Genomic DNA, 26781 nt, shown 5'->3' with positions numbered 1-26781 from the left:
CTTTGTCCAGTCATCGATAGATGTGTGTTAGGAACTATGACCAGGACCCTGGCAACTAAAATGAGCCCGTGAAAGGATGGAGCCGGGGTCTGCGTCCCCAAAAGCGTGGGTCTCTTCTGTCTGGGGCTACAGGAGATTCTGAGGGTAAAAAGTAGGTGGCAGTATTTCAGAGAGCGTGCCGCTCAACGGTGCACTGAGCTGGGGCGGCACAGGGGCAAATGCTGTGCTGTCAAATGGTGCATTTTGCAGAAGGAGGTGACACTCCAAAATTGGAGGAGTGCAGGAGGAAGCTTTTAGGTACACTGACGGAGCCTGATTTTCCCAGACACACACACGAGTCACGTTGTTCACGTAAACAACCTCTGTTTTTCAAATAAACCGTAAATAGGCTCATGAATTCACTGGGACCAGCTCACAGGAGTAGAGTTACTTGCAAGTAGAAGCATTTACAGATCGTGCACTCGGAGACCGATTTCAAAATATATCCCCATATGCCAGTTTCAAGTATGATATGAAATTTTACAGCCAAGTCATTAGGTAATGATATGTATGGAAATATTTCACACCTTGTTAGATCAGCTTGAATCTACCAATTGGAAGAGAACACACTGTTGGATGCTTTACATCTAAGTGTTAAAATATCTCCTGATTTTGGAGTTGACTGAATTCCCTTTTACCCTGTCACACTCAGAGCGCAAGAGTGGCTTAGGTTAGACCGTGTTAATGGGTTAATTTGTTCTTAAGTAGATGGTTAATTGGTTCTTACTTCGAGGATGTTTGAAGAATTCCCTGTTTCATATAATCTGTAGTTTAACAAAGTTGTCTGACTGTTTGGCTACTGGACTAAACCTCAGTAGGGAGAAAACACGCAGGTTCCAGCGCAGTCTGTAAACTCAAATCGAGTTTGTTTTGTGCACGTGTGGTTGCTCAGAGTGAGTTAAAGTTTTAGACACAGTCGTAAGGGCTCCGGAGACTTTCTCTTTAAGATGTTACATCCACCACAGCTTTAATAGTTGGGGGAGGGTTGGTTGCTCTCTGACCACATATCTGATTCACTATGGATTTTGTAACTTTGGTAGCAGTGACCTCATTTTGGCAAAATAATGTGTGTCATTTGCTGAGCCTCTTGCTGCTTTAGCAATCACAGGAATATTAGGGGTATAACCTGAGTAATTTATGGAAGAGAGATGACTCTTAAATATCCTTTTATTTTCTTGGAAAGGCTTATTTTATTGAAAACATATTTGAGCTCTGAGTGAGAATGAGAGATCCTCAGCAAAGCACCCAGGGGGAATCGTGCTGTCCAGTGTGTTGAAAAGGTGAATTGTAATGTATGGGTGTCTAGACGTTTCCTCTTGTTGCTGTCAACAGTCCAGTTGGCTGTATTTTTTTTTCCAGTGAATAGGAGCATTGATTTTCCTCTCTCTTTGGCCAGAGCTTTCATTTTACATATCTTTCCCCTTCTGTGTCTCTTTCTGTCTCCCTCCCTCTTTCTTCTCTCTCTCTCTCTCTTCCTCTATCTGTAAGAGAGGGAAGATTTTAAGAGCTGACAGCGAGCTTTCTAACTCAGAATGATTCATGTAAGACACCTGAAAGGCAAGCTCTGCACCAGCATCACCGCACGAAAGGTAGGGCTTTGGGGGCTAAACACTCTGTAAAGCTCCGAGCAAAGCATACAGAGCATGCGATAAATCGATTAAGTCTGCGGATCTGTCAGAGGCGCGGAAAAAAAGTTTGGGAGAGAACTTAAGGAGCTTTTAAGCTCAGTTGTTTGGGGTGCTTTCTTTTAATTAAAACTTTGACGTGTTTTGCATAAGTGGGGGAAAAAAAGGTGCCCCCGTCTAGCTTTGAATAATGTATACAATGTGCTTTTTTTTCCCGTGGATGGTGAACTATAATTATATCACTCTTGAGCTTCACAGACTTGCGTGCATGTGTACATATGCAATTCCCTTTTTTTTTTTCCCCCGGGCTGATTATTTTCTGTTATACTTTCTGAAAGTTCGCCTCATCCAGCTGTTATTTATATTCACTTCCTGAATCCGAATCTGACCTAGTAATTCTGAGTGATTGTGGATGTGACGCACGAGCTCTCGCACACACCTTAATGTTTCAATCATGCACTTGGAGCAGTATGCGTTTGTAGGAATCGTGCTCTTAATAAAAACCCTTACAACCCAAAGCGGTGGTTTTGGCAGAGAAGTGACAGCGCCGTGATAGATGGGCCCGATAGTTGTGTGTGTTGTGCTTGCTCGGAGTTAGTAGAAAAGAGGAGGGAGAGAGCGAGCGAGAGGGGGGAGAAAAAAAAAAAAAAAAAGACAGGGAAGGAGAGAGCGAGAGGGAGAGAGATTGAGAGAGAGAGAGAGAGAGAGAGAGAGAGACTTGGCAAAGGAAATCTTATGGGTATACTGAAACAGCAGATCAGAATTGTGAAACCAGAGCCAGGGCTGAAATGTGATGCTTTTGCTCTTTTGTGCTTGTTGTGGTTCTCATCTTCCCATTTAGAAGGCTGCATACCATTCACCAGAATATTTTGATCACAGATTGAACAATGCAGCAATCAAGCCTGATAAGCCACCTGGAAGTTTTGCTTGAGACGATTTCTAGTGGGTTTTCTGATCCCTGTGAGCATCATGACTGCCTTTAGCATTGTGGAGGAGGACTCGAGTTTCTTATGAGGGCCCCACTTGGAAAAGCAGGCTGTGCAGATTCAAGCCTCCGGTTCTGTTCATGCTGTTCAAAAGCCTTTCCTCACCCTTGCTGATTTGTTTTTATGATTTACATACACTCCCGTGGAGATTTACAGAATGGATTGTCTGTGCATTGTCACGACCAAGGTAGGACTGGAAACATTGCTGTTATGTGTACATATTTCTCTGCTATTTTTCCGTTCCTGTAATTAAATAGATGGAGCATGTACTGTGTCAGGTTGCAAGATAAAGTGATAAATAAGCTTTGCTTCAATGAGCATTTTGTTCTCTTTTTCTGTATCTTATGCAGTTTGTTTCTCTATCACTTCCTAAATGATATGTAATTTACTTATTTTTACTAGAAAAAGCAAAATGATTTCATATTTTATCTTAGCCTATGCTTGTGTCTATTAATATCTCTAGCTACTAGAGCACTCTCAGAATAACGGTGTAATGCACACATTTTCTCAGCTTATCAGTTTATTCTGTAAACTAAAGAATTAAAAAAAAAAAGGGGCATTATATGGGTCCTAGGATTTTAAGGAGGCCAATCAGATGTAGTTTCGATAGTCATGATGTTTCTGATTGGAGAGATGCAAGTTTCTTGTGGCTTATTGTGGCTTTTTTTTTGGGGGGGGGGGGGGGAACATAGCTTGCTTTGCATCTCTAGGCCTGAAAAGTAAAATTTCTTTGGTCCCAATTCAGTGCTCCTATACCGATGTTAGATCTAACCTGACTGTTTGGGAATGGTCCTTCTAAATAATTCCTTCCAAACATGCATGTAAACAATCTTTCATCCACAACAGCGGCCGCAGGCTAAGGACTTTGGGGTTAAGGACACTTCCCGGCTTCAAGATCTGGGGTAGAGATAAGCTGAACGATTCTTTGAGATGTCCTCAAACTTAGCAAACTAACTTAATATTAAATGACAGGGAGATAATCAGTGCACTCCCTTTCTGTTGCTACAGGGCAGGCAGCTCACCGCATGTTTGTAACTGCGTTTGCACATGGTGATAGTATTTAGAAGGAGCGGTTACGGGGGGAAGTCCAGACGCTGGGGTTCAGCACAGCTGCTCCCTGTTCTGGCTTATTTTTGATGAATTTCCTCATTCCCGTGGGACTTGCAAAATGCCTGGGGTAGCCAGAACACCTGAAGGCTGCGTAAATGATAAGGCAAATCAACGGTTTGCACTGCTGTCCTCATTGCTGTCATTTTTTGCGTGGTGGCCACGCGAGAGGAGGACCGGACCCCCATCTGTGACATGGAGAAGGGCAGGAGGAGACACCCTGGGCACCCATAGGCGGCAGAGAGGAGTGGTGGGTGGCCGCCGTAGAGAGGAGGGAGCACAGCGGAGATGAGGAAACAGATGCGAGCTGTCATTCCCATCTTGCCAGTGGAGAAACCCATATGGGGAAAGAACAGGAGGTGAATGAGGCCACAGGAGCTACAGCTCCTTCTGTGGCCTCATTCACCTCCTGTTCTCTCCAGGTCCTTCTGGTTCCCACAAGCCGTGCTGGATCTGAGACGACGTCCTCAACCTGCCCTGGAGCAGAGTGGAGGTGCCCGTGGGTGCCCATTGACGCAATACTGGTGAAAAGCGCTCAGCAGCGATGGTGCAGCACCGCTGAACAAAGCCTGGATGTAGAATCATGCTAAACATTTAATTTCTACTCCTCGACATTGCTTTCCAATAGAAAATTAGCAGGAAGGTTGAAAAGACAGCTGTGGTTAGCTCCACTTCTGGGTGTCCAGTGGTGCGGTGGGGACCTGCAATCGCAACCACCCTCAGCCTTGAGAGTTTGGCGAGGAGGTCTGTAGTAACTGGATTTGGAAGAGGGAAGTGAGTCTACTTTTAAGATAGCACAATTGGGAAAAGAACGGGTCTCAGTGCCTTTTTTTTTATATATATCAGGAGACACCGCTTTATTTATTTTATGAATTGGTGATGAATGTTTCCACTGAACATTTTCCCAGGGCCTTCTGGGCAATAACAAATGTAGACTCACCGTCATCTCCCTACTGCTGCTGCTCTGAGCAGGGCTCCCACCACCATCTACACACAATATTTTTCCTCCCATCACTTCTGTTTCTTGGATCCGCCGCTAAATGGCTGGAATTATCTGAAAGTCAAGCATATGAGCCTCAAATATTCAACTCCAGATATTCAGTCTCCACTGCCAACTTTGATGTTGGAATGAGATAGGATTGTGAATTTTAGGTGACCTGCTATTTGGATGCATGTGAGAACACCATATTAACATATGTAATTGAGCTGAATAATGGCAAAAATCTAGTTTCAGAACGCTTTCATATTGCAAAGGCTTGAAGCCAGATAAATTACAGTTGATCTCATCTTGTTTTGGTGCCATATTTAAATAGCTGCACCAGTGACGTTAAATGGTATTGATCCATAATCTGCTCTTACTTGCTTTATTGTGCTTTGGAGTAATTCCACTTCCTTCAAACCTACGAAATTTCAAAATTTTTATGGCATATGTTTATGCCAATTATCACCAATATAATAAGAGCAGACCTTTTTCAGAACATCTGAGATTTTTAAAAAAATTAATTTCAGTAAGTATGAATTCTACAGAGCAACTGTACGGTCATTATTGGCCTCAGATCTGGTAATTATCCTTATTTGAATGTCCATTTGTCTGATTTGTGCAAATAATTGCCATTCTTATTCTTGGAAAAGTGGATCTTAGTGTCAAGAAGGAGTAAATATATCAGTTTTATTCTTCAGGTCTTATAAATAATAAAAAGGGAGTAAAAGAGGAACGCTATTTAGACTGCATAAGATGAATGGTGATTAAAAAGTTGACATTTTTAACACACGGTCATTAAAGTTAGTCTGGAATTTGCAGTATTTCCAATCTATAGAAAAAGTCATAAATATTGTGGTGGAGTGAATACGCCCTTGCAGATTATGTACAAGGGTTCTAAAGACCCTGCTTTGAACTCTGAACGGTGAGAGACGCCATCTAATAAAATTAATTTCTGATGTACCTTCCAAATCTTAAATCCTACTGACATTATTTTTCAGCCAAAATACAAGATATGTTTAAGATAGATTAAAGATATTAATTTGTATAAATTCTTTGTCTCCTTTTTTATTTCCTCCATGTTTCCACACATTTCTGAACCTAGGACTTAGGGAATGCTGAATCAGTCAAGAAGGGCTTCTCATGGTCTCCTAGTTTATTTTAATTGATCACGTTCCCAGCATAGCTTATTTCTTTTACTGTCGCATAAAGCACATTAATTTGTGGCATTATTTTATCATTGGGAAGAATTCAGTATAAATAAAAGCTTAGGTCAAGACTCCATCCCAACGGGAGCACCAGGAGTTTTTGAAAAGGAAGAACATTCCCACTGTGCCTCCCAACACTCGGAAGGCAACATGCTGTCCCTCTCCCCTAGCTATCAGCTCTCCTTCCATCCTTCTGCCTTTTACAGAATTATGAATGCATCAGTAGCTGCTGCTGGGGAAAAAGAAAATAGATATCTCTGTGTTGCCCAGCAAGATTCACCATACAGGGGCTGCTTGGCTGAAACCCCCGGTTCTTGGTGTCAGGTGGGTTAGCTAAGATGATCAACTTTCACTGGAAAAAAAACCACAAAAGCGTTTTGGTCCTTGTTGTTTCAAAGGAGACCATAGAGATGGAAACTCTAAAGGTTTAAAAGCCAGAAGGCCAATGAAGGGAGATAAAAATGCATTTTTCTTTTTTAAATCTCATGATTTCAAGGTGTCAGATTGAGGCTTTTTTGAAACTTGCAGCTGTCAGTCACAGCATCAAAAAAAAAAAAAAAAAAAAAGAGAGAATTGAATAATACCACAAGTGGCCATCCAGTCCTCTGTCACAAGCAGGGCTAGCTAAAGAGCTTCACTTAGGACAGAGATTTTAAAACTTCCTGGGCAATCCAGTTTAGTCATTTATTATCCTTAGCATTGGTAATGGCCCTAAGAACTGTCAGTGCTGGTTGCCACCGGTGTCACCTCTTGTTTTGTTTGGGAGCTGTATTTTGAGGTTTGCTTAAAATCCCAGATTTTATCACCTGAAAGCTTATGTGTTTTGAGAAGAGCTTGCAAAGATGTGCACAAAGACCAGGCACCAAATAAAATAATCCCAATTTGTTCAGAAAACCTAAACCACTCGCTGTTTGTTGCCTGACTCCCCAGTTCGCAGCACTGAGCGCTGGCAGCAGTAGGGTTCCTGTGACCCAGAGCTGTGTCCTCCAGATTGTAAATCAGAGAACTGGTCACCTTTGGACCCCGCGAGAACGTCCAGCTTGAACTTGCTGGTTTTGTTAGCTACAAAAATAAATTTCCATCAGCAAAATGTTGAAAATTCTGCAGCAATTGCTCCTCCTTAGAGATTCTTGTTGCCAGCTTCCACTTAACTCTATAGGGGTTTGAGCCAGATCACTCACTACACAGGTTCTGTGTTTATTTCGATTGTTACTGGCCTCTGTGGGAACAGACAATTAAATGAAAATGTGATAATTCATGTGAGTAGAAAAAAAAAAATTGGGTTGTTTTTTTTTTTTTTTTTAAGAGTTAATGAAAAACTCAGTTCATTCCACTACTGGAGATGTTCGGGCTTTTGGTTTTAGTTTTTTAGGTTTTTTTTAAACTCTGTGTTAGTTTAGTAAATTAACAATATCTCTCTTTTCGTGGGTGTCTGTCCAGCACATTTTCTAAGGATTTAGTTCAAGTGTTTAAAAAAACTGTTTTGTAATGGTGCTGGGAAGCGGGGCGATACTCTTGTTTATGTCGTTAACCCATACCAAGATTGAACGTGCGCAGTGCTGACTGGCCGGGTTGCCAGGAGCCAGCAATATCAGTCTATCCTATTTTCTTCTGCTCATCTGATAATATATTTGGACCAGGGGGCACCAATATATGCGCTTAAGGCAAAACTCTGACAGATGTGTGAGCAGAAGTCTCCATATGTGCAATGGCTGTGGAAAATAAGAAGCCGCTGTGGCCAAGTACCGGACCAACATCTGGCTTAGACACTGAGTATGATATGACTCTTCTGTAGGTGTCTCCCAGTTCACACAGTCATCACCCCACTTTGCAGCGTGAAGTTAAGAGTGAAGCAGAGAAGAGCTATGAAATATACACTTTGTCTTTTGGTCAGCATTAGCTTTCCTTTTCCCATAGTCCCAACATGGAAGACAAGTCAAAATTCAGGGCTCATCCTCCTCAGTAGCATCATTGTAACTCTGAGTGAGGAGATGCGGTGGCCGGGGTAGCTGATTTTGAAACTACTAGTCTGCATTAAGTGTATCATTATAAATCCCTGTTGATGGAGTGCCATGCTTGGGAAAGGTAGGGACAGGTCTTGTGTCCCCGTAGGGTACTGTGGACTCCCCAAGTGAGGGGGATGACCCTCATTTAATGTTTAGCAGACTCCCAGTGCCAACCCAGTTGATTTAGAGGGTGTTTTTAGAACTTGGCTGAAGAATGGAGAAATGTGGAGGTGGCACCACTGGAGTGACCTCACTGTTCCAGTCTCTCTAATTTAGAGCAGCGGCAAAACCAGTCCCAAGATGCTGAGAAGGGCAGAATGGTAAATCAGATCAGGTCATCTGCTCGAGGTGGAGAGCAGATTCACACACTGAGTGCCAGCTGTTGGTCTCACGGTGCAGAGGTGAATCCACTATGAGGTTAAGTTGGACTATTGATTATAGTGACCTAATGCCGATGCAAATAGCTAATACTTAAAATATTTATTTACACCCAAGTGCTTTTGTAATAAGTCTTGCTGAGGAAGATAGGCGTGTTTACCCTCCTCCCTCCCAATTACATTGTGTTAATCTGAAAAAACTCAATATAGGAGTCCCGAAAAGGTATATACTTAGAGAACGAGGTTCAATTTATTTTGTGGGACTTCCTACAAGATTAGCTGTATGTTTCTGAGAGGCTGTAGAGTCTGTCCCCAAATTAGGAAATGATAAATAGTGAGGTTGAACCAGCGCCTCAGGTGTTGTAGACTGGTATAATCTTACCAAAACCGGCAGAGCTGTAGAAAGCTACGCTACATGAGGATCTGATTTAAATTTAGCTGGATATGAAACAAAAAAATAACCACATTTCTATGTGCCTGCATATTATTAATAGTGCTAAATAGATCTGGGCAACATTTGTTGTTTTTTCTTTGCAAGACTTCAGGCTTTGAATCATTACAGTTTGAAATCATAAGCTGGGTAGCTAAGTTTTTTGTGCTGAATTTCCCGGCTCTAACAACCCCGAAACAAAGGAAACATAATGATTTCCCCCCCCGAGATTCACATTTAGCTAAAATCAAAATCTTTTGATATAGTCATTATTAGGTGCTGATGAGCACTTCACACTGCGGTGTTTTCCTGCCAGACCCTAAAAGTGTAATAGTGCTGAATCCATGCAATTTACATGTAATTTGGTAAACTCTATTCTGAAGTGATACTTGAGGACAGCTTTGATGACTATGGGTTGGCTGCTGGCTAAACTGCACAGTCTTAGAAGAGCAGGAAGATCCTTTTCATTGATTACCATTCATCTTAGCTGGAGAATATACTCGTAGATGTCTGGCAGATGGGGAGTGTATCTCAGTATTTATTCCAAATCTTTATTTACCGATGTTAAATTTTGGAACAATTATTGTAAGCCTCTAGCTTTTGGATTTCAAACATTATGAATGTAAACTGATGAGACACGTGTTGTCTTTTCTAGAAAAAAAAAAATCATTTTTGGGGGGAGTCTCAAGAAAATTACATAGAACAAACCAATGTGCATTGCATATGTAATGTCTTGTAATTATATCTTGTCAAAAGCTCAACTTTTTTCTCCTTTATTCTTTAGAAATATGGTAATTGTCCCTTTTCCCTTGTAGTTAATTATAAATTTCAGGAAGAATTAAGTCTGTTAAATCTCTTCTTCCCCCTCTTCCCCCTCCCTTGGTCTCTATGGCAGCAGCAGGAATAGAAGGGAATTACTTTGATCTCCATTTCTGAGTGACATTTCGTTTCTTCCGAGCATTGACCTTGTTTAGCGCAACTGAAATTTTCAATAGATTTCATTAGATTATAATGTGCTGATCTTAGGGAGATGTCTTTATTGAGATTAGTTTTAACTATGAAAGGAGAAGGGTGATTTGTTTCATAAATCTATGAACAGCTCTATAAACTGAGAAAAGAAAATGTTCAATTAACTGCTCGGGCAGATACGGTTGGGGCTTAATACTACTGCACAGCGGTGGAGAGCTGCAGATGTAAGGAAAGGTGGAAGATACTGAGCAAGAAAAAGAAAACAAGCGAGCCTGATCCTGGCTCAATTAATGATAGCGCTGCTTAATGATAGCAGAGCTATACTGTGTGGCAGCTCCCTCCTTTAATATTTGGAGGGCCTGGGTGGAGGCGGGAAGATAATTTCCCAGTGCCGAGGTGAGCTGCTCTTTTATGCATTCCGCAGAGCTGGAGCTGACCGAGGGGATACTTTGCAATGTCCAAGAGGCCGCTAAAAGCAGAAAAGATGAGTCTCCTGGCATGCATCTGCAACATAAATATGCATTTCTTTCGTGTTCTAATCTGTTTGCTCCTACCATGCAAATTTCCTTCTGTCTCCCTTCACCTGATGCAAGGCTTCTGAAAAATGAGAGGAGGGGTGCAGTCAAGGAGAAGGGAATGGTTATTTATGAGTGAATCATTAGGTCAGGGGTATGGCCTACTATATCATCAGATTTTACACAGTCTGAGTCCTCTAGTTGAGATCTACAATTTTCGTTTCTCCAGAGAATCACCTTCATCAGAGAAGACAACTTGGAAGGATATGTAGGAGTAGATAAGGATGTTCCACCGGGTTTGACTTCAGCCAACTCTTTTGCTGCTGGAGACCTCATTTAAGGACTTGCATATAATTTACAAGTCATATTCTAGTGGATACACACAGAATCTCACCTGTGGCTGCTTTTGATTCCAATGACCAATATCTTCTCTGAGAAAGAATATTAAGTCAGATCTTAAGGAATGTTGCAGTTCAGTGATCCCTGAACCTTTAACAGATGAAATATTCCTAGATATCCTCTCTGTATTTTATCACATCTTCCTGCAGAGCTGAGATCTGCCTCCAAATGTGGCTCTGCCCACAGACAATATTTGGCCATCAAAATTTGGTGTTGATTATATATATATATAATCTCTCTCTGTCTATGAGAAAGTGGCAATAAGCTATATGTACCTGCTCTTAAAGTCCTCCAAACACCCTTAGCAGTCACTCTGGGTGATCACGCAACACAAAAGAGGAATTCTTTCTTGAAATCTCACCCAGAGCTTGCTGATGTGCGACTGCATCTCTGTCACCTGAAACATCACTTCTGCAGTGCCATAAAGCTCTCACCTTCTGATTCACTACTCAATACGCAATATTTCCCACTGCAATATTGCAGTGGGCACTGCGTGCTACCACCCTGCGTTGAATTAATGTGTCTGCAGATGCATTATACGGATGTTTCTAACCAGGGCTAGTGGCAGTCAGTCCTGACTGAGAAAAGGCGGTAGGACAGAAGCTTGCTTAAAGGTTCGTGCTAGCTAGGTAGATGTTGGGCACAGAGACCCTGAAGGGCTTGCAGGCTTGGTTTTGTCTTCCGCCTTCTGTCTCCTGGTTACCCAATGGGGTCTGCATTTCTGGATGCTTGATAAACCTGTTGGTTTGGGAATTACATGTAGCAGTGCCTCTGGAGAAGGAATTGCACTGTCTCTAACTGACTAGAGGTTAGCATCCCTATCTGACTTTGGTCATCGCTTCATTGCTTCCTGACTGCATTATTGCTATGCGATTTATCAAGGATTTAAAGCAGCAACCCAGAAAAGAAGCCGTGATTGATGCTGAATTCAGCAACGACAATGGATTTCTTCTTTTGTGTCCCAAGGTCTCTTTATACAAAAATTACGCAAGCTGAAGATCTTATTGCATATTTTGAAGGCTCTGATTGCACGAAGCGGTGATAAAGCCTACGCCTGGATAACTGTGTCTATCACTACATTGGAGCTGTCTCAAGGGTGAAGCTTAGTGCAGGAGGCCGGGTATCCTCAAAGAAGGGAGTAAAACAAGACTGTAGAAATCAGTCATTCTTAAGCTACGGAGAAACAGCCTCTGTTTCCATTTCAGATGCAGAAAGCTTTTATGGGAATGAATTCTCCCAAACAGCAAGGCAAGACATATTATTTTTGAATAAAAACACTAGTAAACACGAAAAGCAAACTGCGGGTAATTCTGTCCTCCCTTGAAGGCTGTCTAAAGAAAAAATATTTCAAATGATGGATTTACATCACTTTTCAGATTTTTTAACTTTCCAGTGTAGTGATGGACTGGGATCTTTAGTCCTTATGCTCCCCAAATTCCTAAGTTGATGAAAATATTAGCAGTAATAATTAAATGGAATTAATTCCTCCTACAGTCTGCAAATAATTCCCAACGTATTTATTACTACGCTTACTTGTGTTTCCTATGCTTGCAGAATACTTTATGTAGTGTTGACCTTTGGTTAATATATTTTAGTTGGTGTCTCTGGGTGTGACGTGTTGGAGCTTCTGGCTGATTCAAAAAAAAAAAAAAAAGAGCACTTTTATAGAGAAAAGCTTTACCAGCAGCTGATATTTCTACCTTATTCTTAGAGCTATGTCATCTAGGTGAGGGTGTAAGATATGAAAGGTATGAAAAGCATTTTTTTACACAATACAAAAAGTAGTCATCATTCAAATAAGAAATCAGCTGTAATTTAAAAAAAAAAAAAGCCAAACCCCAAAAATCTGTAGGAGAAAAGCATTCAGTCCTAGCCCTTAAGCTACATGCGTTGCTCAGACGATTCCCGTGCAATGTCACGTTATCAGCACAGTAATTCAAATATCCAGCTGTGGAAGGCCAAACTCTGCAAGTCACCCTACAGCCCAGATGCACAGTCAGCCCAGCCCTTGTGCTGAAAAACTGGGATCTCCGGAGAACTGCTGCCTACGAGGAATTCCCAGTTGCCTCTGTCTTTCTGGCACGTGCACCTGGAGTCATGTGATTCTGGGCCCTGGGGCAATTTTGGTATGAATCTCAAAATCAAGAATATTTGCAGAGTATTACCACCTCCTGCTATGAGATCTGGAGCTTGTATTTTGCAGATGTATCCTCTTTAAGAAGGTGAGGAGGCTTTTTGCGGAGTCTGACAAACATGGTATATACATGGCTACCTGAAGTTGTAAGATCAGGCTTTTTAATCAGAAAAATGTTTCCTGTCCAAAGCAAATTATTAATTTTCTTGCCTTTATCTGGGCTTGGACTAAAGGTGGAGGACCTACAATAGTTTAAGAAAGGAAAAATAATTACCAATATTTCATGAAGTCTTTTGATCAAAATTCATTTATAGTTTTATTATTTTGATAGAATTACATAGTTTTCTGTTGCATTCGTTCCTTCCTTATAGGAAATAACACACACCCACAGGATATTGCTGGCATGACAGCGGTGACTTTTTAAAATCCTTTTAAACAAGACTTTTTAAACTTTCACCTAAAGGTACAATGCTTCTTGTTTGCTAGCTCTAGCTGGGTTTTGTTTTTTTTTTTTTTTTTAAATATTTCTTGAAGTTTTCTAAGTGAAAACATAAAAGTTAATCAGTTTTTAAGGTCTGGGGAATATAAACCTGAAACTGATTTTTTTTTTTTTTTTTTAACTTATAAAAGTATTTAGTATTGCAATGCTTTACAAATGTTTACTTTTTGGAGATAAAGAACAAAGCACCGATAGTGCGCCGTTGGTTAATGTTCTCAAATCAGACTCAAAATTGAAAATTGTGTGAAGCCAAATCATTAGTGTTTGCAGAGGTTGCTCTCCTTTGCTCTCAGCATGGGGAAAAGAAAGGTGTAATGTAGTTGCTTGCGATACGTCTGGCTTAAATGAAAACAAAATGAAGTAAGTTTGGTTTTTTGTTTTTTGTTTTTTTTTTTTTTCCCCCCTGTGTTATTTCCAGCTTCAGGAACACACAAGATTATGAAAGTCCTCCAATTCAAGAATCTAAATAATAGTTTGACTCTTATGTGAAATGCTGAGAGTAATGGTGGCAGACACCAGAATTTATTCTGAACTTTTCTTCAGGGACTCTGACCCAATCTGCTGTGCAATTCGTTCTGATGGGCTCCAAAGCTTTGCTAAAATGTAATTGAATCACTGCAAATGCAAGGGAAATTACAGGAAGATCAGCCCGAAGGCCTGATGGTTGCATCTTGCACTGCCATGTGGAACATTAGACTTTACATTAATCCCTCACTCTTTTGGTTCTGCAAAGTTTCAGGGAACTGCAGGAGTCTTGGGTATTTGCTCCATGTCCTCCAGGGGCCAATGCGGGGAGCAAGCAGAGCGTTCTGCTCAGCAAAGAAATGCACCCTAAAAATTTGGGACAGACTTACTCCTCCTGGAAGATAGCCCTGGGGTTGTTCAAGCTGCAGCTATCAAAGAGAACGTAATGGAAATGGCTTGACATAAAATGGGGAGAAAAAAGCCAATCTCTACCTACTACCTAAAGCTCCGCTGTTGTCCTCTGAATGCTCCAGTGTGGAGGAAAGCCAGATGGCACAAGCTTGGGGTTCAGAGTGGATGAAGGATATGTTCACCCACAAAACTGAGAACTTCAAAGCAAAATTAATGGGTAACTGTTGAGGCCTTTTTGGTCCCGTGAGCTGTAGGTTATTTTCCCTACGTGATAGTGGAAAATGACTTTGTGAGGTGTAAAATGCATGCTAGCAATCTCCTAGATGCTCCATCTGGAATGGAGTCCATTGTGCCTAGTGATTGCAGCACATACTGTGTTGTGTGTAATGCCATTTTCACTTATTTGCAGCAAAGCCATGGCAGATGCCCATCCCACAAAAGCTCAGTCGAAACACCTGCCTGGATACCCATTCAGCACTCTACCGTAAGTTTGCGCCTTTTAATACAAAGATTTGAGAGTAAGTCTCTGTGTTTGGAACAGCCCCATCGGGTAAAATTTCCATACTCGTTGCATTTGTGAAAGAACAGAAGTGAGTCCTAAGGCCAACCCAAGCTCCTTGGGAAGCCTGAGCTGTTGAAAAGTTGAGTTGTGGCTTAGCAGAGCTTCTCCAGAAGTTCAGCCTCTTCGGGAATTTAACTAATTCCACACGGAGCAATGGGGATCGGTGGCAAGCATGGTATGGTTGTTGGTGGTGTCCAGCTTGGAGGAGTGTGAAGTTACTGTCAATTGCTATAAGTCTGTGCTCCAGCTGAGCGTGATGACTGGGAGCCTGCTAGTTTTGCCTGCTCATGGACAGAGTTTGTGGGAATTCATTCATAAGCTCCTGCAGGGTCTGCCAGAAACAGCTGACGTGTAAATCACCAGGCTGTCCCCTGACCCAGGTGGTGACACAAGGAAGGGGAGATGCATCTTCTCTGCATTCTCATGGAAGAAAGACAGACTGATGATGCCAAGTGCTTTACGGACTAAGTGGGAAAATTTGCCCAGTGTAGGTAACAACAACTTTTGGGATGATGGGCAATGAGTGAACTTTAGTCTGCTGGATTTATTGGAAATGACCTTTGTAAATGCTTTCCTCCTCCTGCCAATTAGATGTCTTCAGTGAGATTTGCTTTTAACTATCAAAGACACCATAATATTTGAAGAGAAAAAAGGAACTGCGGTCAAGTTGACACTGCATTGATTTATATCTTGTCTGAACATACATTGTAGACAGAGCCAAATCGTTGGATGCTGGAAGTTAGAGTAGAGGGCTGACTAATAGAGCTATGATGATTTATCTCAGTTGAGGACTTGGCAGGATTTAGTTGACATTTTCTTTGGCTGTGGACCACCGCATGATGTTGGTCCACAGCTATCAACTTGTCACCTTTTATGAGCAGATGAATGAGAAACAAATTCAAGTTTTCACTCTCCCTTAGTCTCTTGCTAATCTTGCAAGTGATTGTAAACCCTGTGGTTTTGGTTGTCCTTATCATATGTTAAAATTAATGATATCGTTGTTGATATGCATTAAAATAGACCCACTTAAAAGTATCAATTGAACAGTGTTTGAACAGTTGAGTTAAACAATTTTTCACCAACTGAGAATCTAGACCAGTGCCTAATTAATAACTCTTCTTAATTATTAGTTTCCATACTCAATGGCTTTGGATTGACTTTGTTATGTGGTCTTGTTGGTTTTTGTTCATATTAAGAGGGTTGCAGCATAAAGCATAAGTATGGCAGTGTGGTGCTTTGAGAAGTGGAAGTGTACGGGGCATTTGTAGTAACTCAGGAGCTGTTGCACTCGATGATTTCCACTAGCACTTTGGGTATTTTTGGGATATTTGTTTCTTAAACTATCAAAAATAAAAACATTTCACTCGAATATTCTGTTCTTCTCTCTTGTTACACCAGATATGTGTGCATGCATAGGTAATATCTATAGACCTGTTCTCTTGCAAATTTCTATACTGTTACAAAAAACAGTAAACTGAGGATTGAACTTCGTTGTCTTTGTTAGCACTAGAAGTGGTTTAAGATCAGAGTAACTCCAAAAAGTGTTATTTTGAACTGTTAGAGTGGAAACTGGTAGTGGGACCAACGCTAATATCTTAATCAACTACAAACCTCAGCAAATTTGCAGATGACACAGAGCTGAGTGATGTAGTTGATACGCTAGAGGGAAGTGATGCCATCCAGAGAGACCTTAACAGGCCTGAGGAGTGGGCCCGTGTGAGTGTCATGAGGGTCAATAAGGCCAAGTATAGGGTCCTGCACCTGCATCAGGGCAAGCCTGGTATCAGTACAGGCTGGGGGACAAAGGGGTTGCAAACAGCTCTGCTGAGAAGGACTTGAGGGTACTGGTGGATGAAAAGCTGGACATGAGGCCACAATGTGCACTCGCAGCCCAGAAGGCCAACTGTATCCTGGGCTACATCAAAAGCAGTGTGGCCAGCAGGTTGAGGGAGGTGATTCTGTCCCTCTACTCTGCTCTGGTGAGTCCCCACCTGCAGTTATGTGTCCAGCTCTGGGGCCCTCAGCACAAGAAAGACATGGACCTGTTGGAGAGTGTCCAGAGGAGGACACAAAAATGGTCAGAGGGCTGGAACACCTCTCCTATGAAGACAGGCTGAGAGAGTTGGGGTTGTCCAGCCAGGAGAAGAGAAGGCTCCGGGGAGACCTTATTGAGGCTTTACAATATATAAAGAAGGCTTATATGAAAGGTGGAGAGAGAATTTTTACCAAGACCTGTGGCAACAGGACAAGGAGCAACTTTTTTAAACTGCAGGAGTGTAGGTTTAGATTGGACACAAGGAAGAAATTTTTTATGATGAGCACGGTGAGACACTGAAACAGGTTTCCTAGGGAAGTGAATGCCCCATCCCTTGAAGTGTTCAAGGCCTGGTTGGATAGGACTTGGAGAAACCTGATCTAATGAAAGATGTCCCTGTCCATTTCAGAGGGAGGTTGGACTAGATGATCTTTAAAGGTCCCTTCTGACCCAAATCATTCTATGAGTCTACCAGAAAAACCCCAACTTACTATTAGAATACAGTTCAACCATTCATTTAGTTGCTTTTTTTTTTTTTTTTGAATGCAGAGTACAACATGTGGTCCTTGAGGTAATTGCCTACTTGGAGTTTGCTTCCATCTATATTTTGCTTGATTATAAGAGTCAAAGGGAGTGAAAGAGCTCAGCACTACCCCACAAATAAGTTGTAATTCCCAAGTACCTGCTGCTTTTTTTTTTATCAATCCATTTTCTATGCAGCTGAACAGATCTTTCTGTCTACCTTATCCGTGTCAGATATTTATAAGCATTTTTTACCATACTTCAGTAGATTTATTTTCTTGGGAGACTAATACAGACAGTTGGGGAAAATTAAATCCAACAGAAATGAACTTCTAGGTGGTCAGTGTTTTTCACCATCTGATTTAGAAAGTATTTTTTACCTGTCTTGCTTTTATCTGGGAAGAATATCTATGAAATGTCAGCATTTTGATAATAGAAAGCTGATTAATGAAATGAAAATTTCCAGTGACGCATCAAAGCATATTACCCGCTATGGAAGGCTTGAAAGATTAAAAAAAAAAAAAAAAAAAAGAAGAAAGAAGAGATCTGGCCAGTTGTGACAGCTCCATTAGGTGTCCATAGTGTGTGTTTGGATGCCTCTCAAGAGCGGTATAAGGAACAGTGTCAAATAATGAGGGAAAAACAAACTGGTAGAAAGGGTATCCTCTTTCATCAGTTTTGCTGGCTGTGTCACTCAGGATGGCATGAGTCTGGGCTAGGTTTTTCTCTCTTTTTTTTCAGCCGTTTTTATAAAAAGCGCTGTGTCCTCTCTTGGGAGAGCCTTTCCCATCCAAGGCAAAAACCAGGAGATCTGGCAGCCCTGCTGTTATGCAACAGCCTGCCTTTTGCAGTCCCTAATTTACCATCCTTTTTGAATTTACTGATGATTCTTGCAATTAAGATTCTCAGTTCTGTTTGGCAACTCACCATCTGCAAAAGAGGGCATAAGTGAACACTGCCTTTCTGTGCCTTCACAATGTCCTTAATTAGATTCATTTTAAGTCTGAGAGTTTTAATCAAGGGAATTACCTAAGGGTGGCTTTGTCTGCGCTTGCACTTTTAGTCATGTCTTCCGAAGGATTTGTAGTGTTTGATTATAAAATACTGCAAAAGGAGTTCACTGCACTGCTCTTTAGCGTACTGAACCTTCCCGTCGCCGGGGTTGCTTGCTAGCTAGATCCATTATGCAAAGATAATGAAGTATCACAGGCTGCACCCGTGTTGCAAAAACATTTGGGCTTGTCTTTTCTTCTGCCCCCGTTAACAGCTTTTCTTGAGTTCAGCATTCAGCGCAAACGTTCACCTTATCTCACCCTGCTGCATGAATAGGATCTCTCTGCTTTTCCCTGCGGCACTCTCGGCAGAGCTCCCTGGCCCACTCTCCCAGTCCCTTTCCACCAAAAGATTCCCTTTTGGGGAGTCATCTGCCACTGAGAAGCGTCAGGAGAGAGCGGTAAAGGGTCCGCGGGCACAAAAAGCAGTGGTTTTGGTGCGTGCCCTGAGCAGAGCCTCATTCGGCATCGGCTGTCCCCTCCGCGTGAAGAAGGGGACGGTGAGTTTGAGGGTCGGGGAACCTGACCGAGGGTCCTCACGGGGGAAGTGCAGCAGCCGTGCATGCTGCGATAGCTCACGGCCTGCAGCGTTACAGAGGTGCTCCAGTCTGGGGAAATTTAGCCCGAGTTTTGGATGCCAGCCTGCTCGGCAGCCTCAGTCTTTCTGCCCCTCCTTTTCCCTTTATCCACAAGACAAGGAGAGCAACGGTCGCTCCTTTTTGAACCCTGCATACATGTGCAGGCTGTTATTGCGTGATTTACACGGGATAGGTCAGTGCATGGAGGGTAACGTTACTCTGGCTTTCTCTTTTCCCAGTTTAATGGGAACACTGGAGGGATGGGAACACTGGAGGGACAGGAACACACTAATGCCCTGCACAGTATCTGAATTCAGCCCGCTCTGGGAGTTAGCCTGTAAGCATTCCCGGTTCAAATTAAACAATGTTTTTGTATAGAGACTCACTTCACAGGAGTCGTTTTAAAGAAATTCATCGTTTTGGAAGATGCCTTTATGTTAGTTCTGGTGGCTGCGCTCTTTGTAGTGAGTGTTCTGACACAATATTGTACAATGGAGCCAAGCAGAAGCATACTGAAACGTGCAAATTCTGCTTTGTTTTAAGGCTATGAATCTGGAAGAGCAGTTTCTGAAATCAATCCCGCTCTCTTTAAACACAAAACAAATAGATGGCTCTGTTTGGCTAGATTCGGCTCTCCCGGGACTTCGCGTTGTGCCTTGTAACGATGTCCCTTCCTCTCCTGTGTGGATGTGCTCTATAAAATAAATAAATAGCTCTGCACTCCAGAAAGTGCTTTTTGCAGGGGCACTCTCCCTCTCTCTAAGCTTTAAGTCTTTTTGTATTAAAACCCTGTTGGCTAATAAATTCCACAGACAATCCGGGAGGTGGGGAATGTGTTTTTGTGGCTAACGTGAAATATTTGAAAACTGAGCTATTAATAAAATGCGCTGTTCTTTTATCTTTCACCTCGGCGCTGATGGTAATGGAAAATTTCGAGTGCTAAAGCTCAGGTTTATTTTTAAAGGAGGTACTAAAGTAATGCCACGCATGTTTCTGCCGGGTCACTATATTCCTGCAGATCTTCTTCATTCCGAAGTCTCCTGTACCCCTCCTTGCCCAGTGCTCAAGGCAGTTTGCCATCCAGCTCTTAAAAAGGCTGTCTGTACCCTGCACTGCTGAGTCTGTCACCAATTGCCAGCTACAAAGCTACTTTTTAAAATAGCCACTTAAATCCTGCTTCCCCTCGGATGGCTCCCTGATGCCTCCTTCTTATTTGCACCGCCCCTCCCCAGCCTCCCCTGGGGAAAAAACTGCTGTTCCTGTTGTTGTTGGCCGTAGCTCGAGGTGCTGAAGAGCTGTGCCATCTCCCCTGTAATCTGATTTACGGATTCAGTGGGGAAAGTTCCAGCTAGACCAAGGTAGCGTTGAATTAGCAGCAAACCCCAGCGCATCCCAGCAGGGCAGCAAACGCTTCATGCTTGGGTAGGTAGAGGCAGACGCTAGCAGAGTATGTGTTAACAGAAGGGCTCAGGAGCAAATTTTGAGAGAAACAGGGCAAAAAAAGCCGTTTACTCCAGTATTACATCAAAGAGTAGGGAAGAAAGGAGAGATAAGATTTTTTTTTTTTTAAATTGTAATAACCCCTTGAAAATGAAATAATTTATGACATATGTGGTCCTTCCATTTCAGTTTATGTGATCCCAGTGAAACAAGGGAGGGGTTTCACAATTGCAAAAAAAGCTCAGAAACCCTTAAGGTAAGGTGATAACTCGTTAAAAAAAAATAGTATGATAAACATTAAGCTGTACAAAACCATTATCTGCAGACTGACCCACATAGCTGCTTGACATCATCATCAGGAAACATTTTGCATGAGTTATTTACAATGAGTAATCTCATTAAGCACACATTATATAGGATACTTGCTGTCTTTATTGCTTTACTCATTTTGTGGAAAGCACCAGGATGTTTCTACAGCAGTCCCAGTCACAGAAGTGCAGCAGTGCATAACCAGAACAAAATATTTATAACTCGGTTATAGAAATTTCCTTTAAGCTGAAACTCGGTATTGATCTTTATGACAGCAATTACTTAAAGATAAACTTTTACAGAAAAACAAGTAGTGCTTTAACTACTTAAAATCATTGCAACTCATGAGGTTTATGAGAAAAAAAGTGTAAACAAAACAATATTCTTCTGGACACTATTTAAAAATTCTGTTTTAAGTCCCGATTTATCCAGGCAACGTTTTGACATTGTCACTGAAGTTTAAAAACAGTGTCCACATCCAAATTCTACAGTAGTTATTATTTATTACTCCCAGAGTAATAGCACTATTGGAGTATAGTCTTTTTGATAACATATATGTAGCTCGAGGGTTATATCGCAGGGGTGTTGCTACACAAAAGACATGCTTTCCTGCCATGGGCAATTCCATGCTAAGGTCAAACATGAGCAATTCAAACCTTCTGAGTTTATGGTGATATACACAAGAACAAAGTTAGCTCCACTCTTTATTTACACCCTGCAATAACCCAAAAATACGATTAATGACTACTTAGAAGTATTTCTAGTCCCCAGTAATGTGAGCTAAATTGTTTTCATTATTGCTCTCTTAGATGTGCTCTCTTAGATGTGCTGCAGCATAAGAGAGCAATAATAAAATTAATTATTTTAGGAAATCAAACGTGTTCATCATATAGATTAAAAATTGATGTGTGTATATAACCAACGGGTTGCGTGGGGCTCAAGCGGAAGTGTAAGACTGTGACTCATGGTGCAGTAACTCATGTCACGATGATATCGGGAAACTGCACGTTAGCAAGGCGCCGCGTTGTGCCTGCCACTGTAAACATCTGTAGAAGAAACCTGTGGCTGAAGCAGTTGTGGAAGACAACGGGTAGGAACTGTGCCTTGTTCAGCAGTATTTGACAGAGACGCTGAAAGTGAAATTCATCTGTCCAGGTTTATGTCATTGAAGAGGTATAAACACTTTTGAGCCGCAGTTCACCTTTAGACTGGTCTTTAAAGTATGAATTGGGCTACTGAAGGGTGTGTTTCTCTCGATTAATGGTACAGGAGACTTAGACGACCAGCTCTGACACAGATGTCTGAACCAAGGATGTCCTCCCACGCCAGGGGATTTTCGCAGTGTTGCACAAGTCTGTGGCAAAGTGGTGACCTACATCAGAGACTCAGCGACGAGACTTTCCTTCTAGGCTACCCCAAACAAGCCGTTTGTTATAGATATCCTTTTATAGATAAGTGGAGCGGCCACTGACTTCCAGGCAAAATGCAAATGAATACAGGACTGGATCCGAGCACAGCCCAAGGCGTAGAGGTGTTAAAGCATTTCACATAACCTCGTATTATACCAACCATCTTTTCCCTTAATACCTTGGAAAAAAATATCTATTTAGCCATAATAGACCGTATGTTTTAGCGGCATTTTCATTTGTACTTTTAGATTGCAAGTCCTGTTATTCATTCAGTACATACACACTGTATTATGTCATTTACACTTACAGGGCTATAGAAACCTAAAGGTCTCTCTTTATCACATAAACGGCTGTGAATAGCCGTCTTAGCAAATGTGTTCTCCAAAGATGTATTCCTGAAAAGTTCTGAATGTGTCCTGTGAAGTGCTATGGGGACCTCGCTTCAACCCTGTTGGTATCACTCATATGCTGCTATAAATGAAGATGGGAATCCTGCCCTTGGACTGGGACAGCCTATGTGTTGGGGAGGTGTCGCACAGGCATTTATGAAGAAATGAATATAAAAAGCTTCTTTAAAGGCTATGGAAATTACTCTTCCCTGCAGAATACTGATGTCTCTGTTGTTTGGGGCTTTTCTTTCTTTTTTTTCTTTTTTTTTTTTTTTTTTTTTTTACAGTGGGAGCATTCATGCAAATTAGGATTTGTTTTCTTTGTTTTGGGTGCTCTAAGGAAGCAAGAAACGTAAATGGGACAGTGCCTGTAAACCATATAATTAATAACTGCTTTGTGTCACAGGAAGACTATGAACTGTAGGTCTAAATATCCTGTGTTTTCAGGGGTTTGAAAACTAGGGCTTCTGCCGTCCGTGCAAGCAGACCTGAGTTGTACCATCCCTTCCTGGGCCTTGCCCAAACCCGAAGGTGCTAGCTCAGCCCTGTTGTTGGTGACTCTTACCGTCTGAATGAAGCTGGTGTGTACATCTCGACGGCTCAGTGTCCCTGCGTGAATATTTCTGGGTGGTCGTCTGCCTTTTTTACATTAAGTGTCACCATCTTATGTGAAGTCACAGGGATAAATATTTGTTTGAAATGTTTAGCATTAATTCCTCTTCCTACCAGTCATTCCAACGGCATCTATTCATCTAACCCACAGTAAGCCCATCTCTTCTCTCCAACCTTTAATGTATTTCCTTCATGTCTGAGCATCTCGGGGTGTTAATTTGTTGTCACAAGACCCTTGTGAAGAAGTTGGGAAATGCTATCATCCCCATTTTACAAACAAGGGGGAGAAGCAGAGAGGTAGAGAACACGGCTGCATTGTGTAGAGGTACACCGAGCGTGTCAGTTCTGGAGCGAGCGCTGCCCCCAGGGTAATGAACCCAATTAATCCACGATAAAGCTAATAGGCCAAGCATGATACCTCATCTTTGTATTTTGCTGTGCCATGTGACCGGTCAGCTCTTGAAACAACCTTGGGGCTTTGTAACAAAGCAGTGGATGACAGAACAGGACGTTATTCTTTTGTGGAAAGGGAAAGGGCATTTTTACAAATATTCACCATCATAGCTAATGGAGTAACTTCAGGAGAGGGTTCTGACACGTTATTTTGGCAACCTGGGCCACCCCTTTGCTCGGTTATTTACCTTCAGTTTGTGAGCTGTGCTCTAGCTGTAGAGCAGTGGGACAACCAAAGTGTGTAGGAGCCGTCAGATGCACAATCTGCTCTGCCATCACTGTCTTTGCTGAGAGCTGAGTTTCAGGGGCAGCTACATTTAGAGGCTGTGCATCCTGTATTCCTCTCAATCGTTTATAACGTATGGCGGATACATCTAAAATAGGACGCTGTATAATTAAAGAAAAAGGAAAAACACAGAAACGCTGAAGCTTTTCCTCCCACAAATCCATACTGTGTATACGTATTTTTACACAGACACTTCAGTACCTCCTTCTTCATGTGCCTCTGGTGCCAACTCCTGAGCTTACCCCGGTTGTACTGATCTCTGCTGCATAAATAACTCTGGCCCTGTCTCCAGCTCATCTAAACCTGTTGGTGTTCAGCTCCTGTCCTTTCTTGCTATGCCACCTGCCGCTCGGTCTGACTGAGGTGCTACTGCCTTTGCTGTCACCAGGCTGGGATTTTCTGAGCGAAGGCTGGGTCTGGAATTATCCTGGGGATGGAAGGAGGGGTAACTCTTCCTTATTTTGGTGCTGTCTTTTCACCCACAGAATAGCTCTCGCATTTTCTTCTTCCCTGCTGTGTCCTTACTTCTGAGGTACTTAAAGAGGGATATTCCTATCGTATTTGGATAAACATTTGCTATTTTTAGAATAGATAATCGGAAAAAAACCCCAACCAACAGTCATGAGTGAAGAGCTGTGATTTCTAACACTGGATAGCCACCTAGAAGTATTTAAATGTCATGACAGCAGCAGAATGACAATACTGGATTGAAGGACAGGGAATAAACCTGGGGAGATTGAATCCAGTCACCTGTCGTTACAGGAAACGCTACCGTGTAAAACCCTACTTAAGAATTTGGAGATGATTCACTGTCACACACTTCTAACGTCCACTGTGATCCAGTGTTGGATCATTATGTTGCTGCATAAATATAAGATAAAGCATGAAACACAAAAAGCCACTATTTAAAGATTATTGTCAGTAAAAAAGCCAGGTGAATCACTCACTTGAGAATTTGCGGTCTACCTGGATTTGCCCCTTTATTGTAAAACAGAATTGCGTGTCCTGATCTGTTGCATCTCTGCACGGTGAAGCCTTTGATTCTAAGCTCAGCCCAGGCCCGCCTCCTAACAAGCCGATTTATGTCACATTTGGCATTAGCAGACTGGGTCTCTTTAGATGGTTCATTAAACTTTAGACTGGCCAGAGCAGCTAGAACAAAAGTCCCAAAGGACCTTAGTAGCTCTGCAGCTTATAGAAGTCCACGGTTGATGCTTAGAGACAAAGTGTGGTAAGATGTCAAGTACAGAGTGGTATTTCCCTCGGAAGATCTTTCCTGCTTCCAGCTATCAGGAGTTTGGAGGCTTCTTAAGTTTGAGGTTACGGACGGGCAGATACTTTTGATAGACCGGAACTCATTAAAATAAGAAATCTATTAGATAAGTGGAAGGAAATTCTGCTGTCAGATATGGTAAAGTAAATCTAAATTTGCACCAACGTAAGACAGCAGGGTTTGGTTGATCATTCTTTCTCTTGCTGGTAAAGGCGATTAAACCTTGAAAGTTTGAATCCTCTCCTGATTTCTTTTTTTTTTTTTTTTAATAAGGGACTGGTTTGATAATAAAATCTTGGTTTTTACTTTATCAGTTCTTAACTGTAGTAACGAAGGTTTTACTTATCAGGTATATGATTATCAGTTTTCCAGTGTGGTATATATTATTTGAATATAATCTGATCAGCTATGCATTTTCTCCCATGTTAGGTATGTGCATGAAGAGTGCTTTTAGAGATTTAAAGGGTGATTTAAGCAATTACGGTTTTGGCTATCTTTCATGAAATTTAAATTTCCACTAACTTTCTGCAACATCAGTTCTATAGAAACTCAGCATCCTCTACAATAGAAAATGTCTTTGAGCCAATCTTTCCATTATTCTCATTTATTTTCTCTTGCTTTTTGCATATTATTTGTTGCATTGTGGCTGATACGAAGTTGTGGAGCTCCTTTTGTAAAGTTATTCACAGTATTTCTTTTCCAATTAACAGTAGGTCCTTGTATAAGACCTTCTTTTGTTTCAGTGAAATCAATGACAAAATTGATTTTGAAATGAAAGTAGAAGGGTGTCCTCAGTTTATCACCTCTGAAAATGAAAAAATTTGAATTAGGTTTATGGATTCATAGTGTTCACAGTAGTAGTTTAGCGTATTGCATGTTTATTAGGTTTTTAGATGTGCTTAACTGCTGTTCAGCAGTAAACTCCCAGAAAAGGGAGCTTATTAAATGGTCTATTTACTAAACCAAGCTTGACATCTTTATTCATTCACATCTGATTATTTTACTACCTCCAAATGGTATTTTGGACATGGAGGTTGGATACTATTTTTTATTTTGACTTTATTAGTGATAATCTTCAGAAACATGACAGCTTCGTGGGAGAGTGGGTTGTTTTGTTCTGCATTGTGGTTCACAGGTAGTTTACAGAATTGTCAGCTAATTTCTGAGTCCTTATTACTGGTGAATTTATATAAAATGCACAGCATCATGGCTGATGCGAAGCAGAAGGGGACTGGGATGAAGGATCTATGAGCTCCTCCAAAATAATTTCCGAGTTCTGGCTCGGCCCCAATGCACCCTGAGAAAAATCACCTCGTCTGTCCCTTGGTTTCACCAAGCTAGATATTCAATTACTTGCTGCTTTCCTAAATTTCTTTGAGATCTATTAATATATACAGTGCTGCGTAACAGCGTGATATGATTTCAGATTCCACATTTAGTATTCGTGGGTCAGCATTAGAACCGTTTTCTCTTGAAACTGAGGATGAAAAGAAAACATATTGAAAAACATGTATTTTATTGTATTACAGAGCACCTGACATTCCAGTTTTGGTTTGTGTTTTTTTTTTTTTTTTCCTTTTGGGCAAGACAGGAGGTGGGAAAACAGCTTGTTATTTTGGGGGTTCAGTTTTTAGGTGCAAACCCAAAACATTGGCATAAGAACATATTTTGTAATCTAATTTAAAAAAAATAAGAGAATGTTTCAGGAATCT

General features: G+C 41.5%; 1 protein-coding gene across 1 annotated transcript in view; it reads left to right on the top strand.

The window, feature by feature from the left end:
- Window positions 1-2807: 2807 nt before the first annotated feature.
- Window positions 2808-26781, top strand: part of DLG2 (discs large MAGUK scaffold protein 2) — a gene marked incomplete at both ends in the record, with an annotated part of 916537 nt that continues 892563 nt past the window's right edge. Inside the window, one exon of the mRNA XM_082494340.1 lies at window positions 2808-2837. Within this exon, the coding sequence (XP_082350466.1) occupies window positions 2808-2837 (30 nt within the window). The remainder of the gene's footprint in view (window positions 2838-26781) is intronic.

Source organism: Vanellus vanellus (assembly GCF_965231255.1).
Source record: "Vanellus vanellus genome assembly, chromosome: 1".
NCBI classification, from domain to species: Eukaryota; Metazoa; Chordata; class Aves; order Charadriiformes; family Charadriidae; genus Vanellus; species Vanellus vanellus.
The sequence above is the reverse complement of the archived record's forward strand: the minus strand, read 5'-3'. Positions and strand labels throughout refer to the sequence as shown.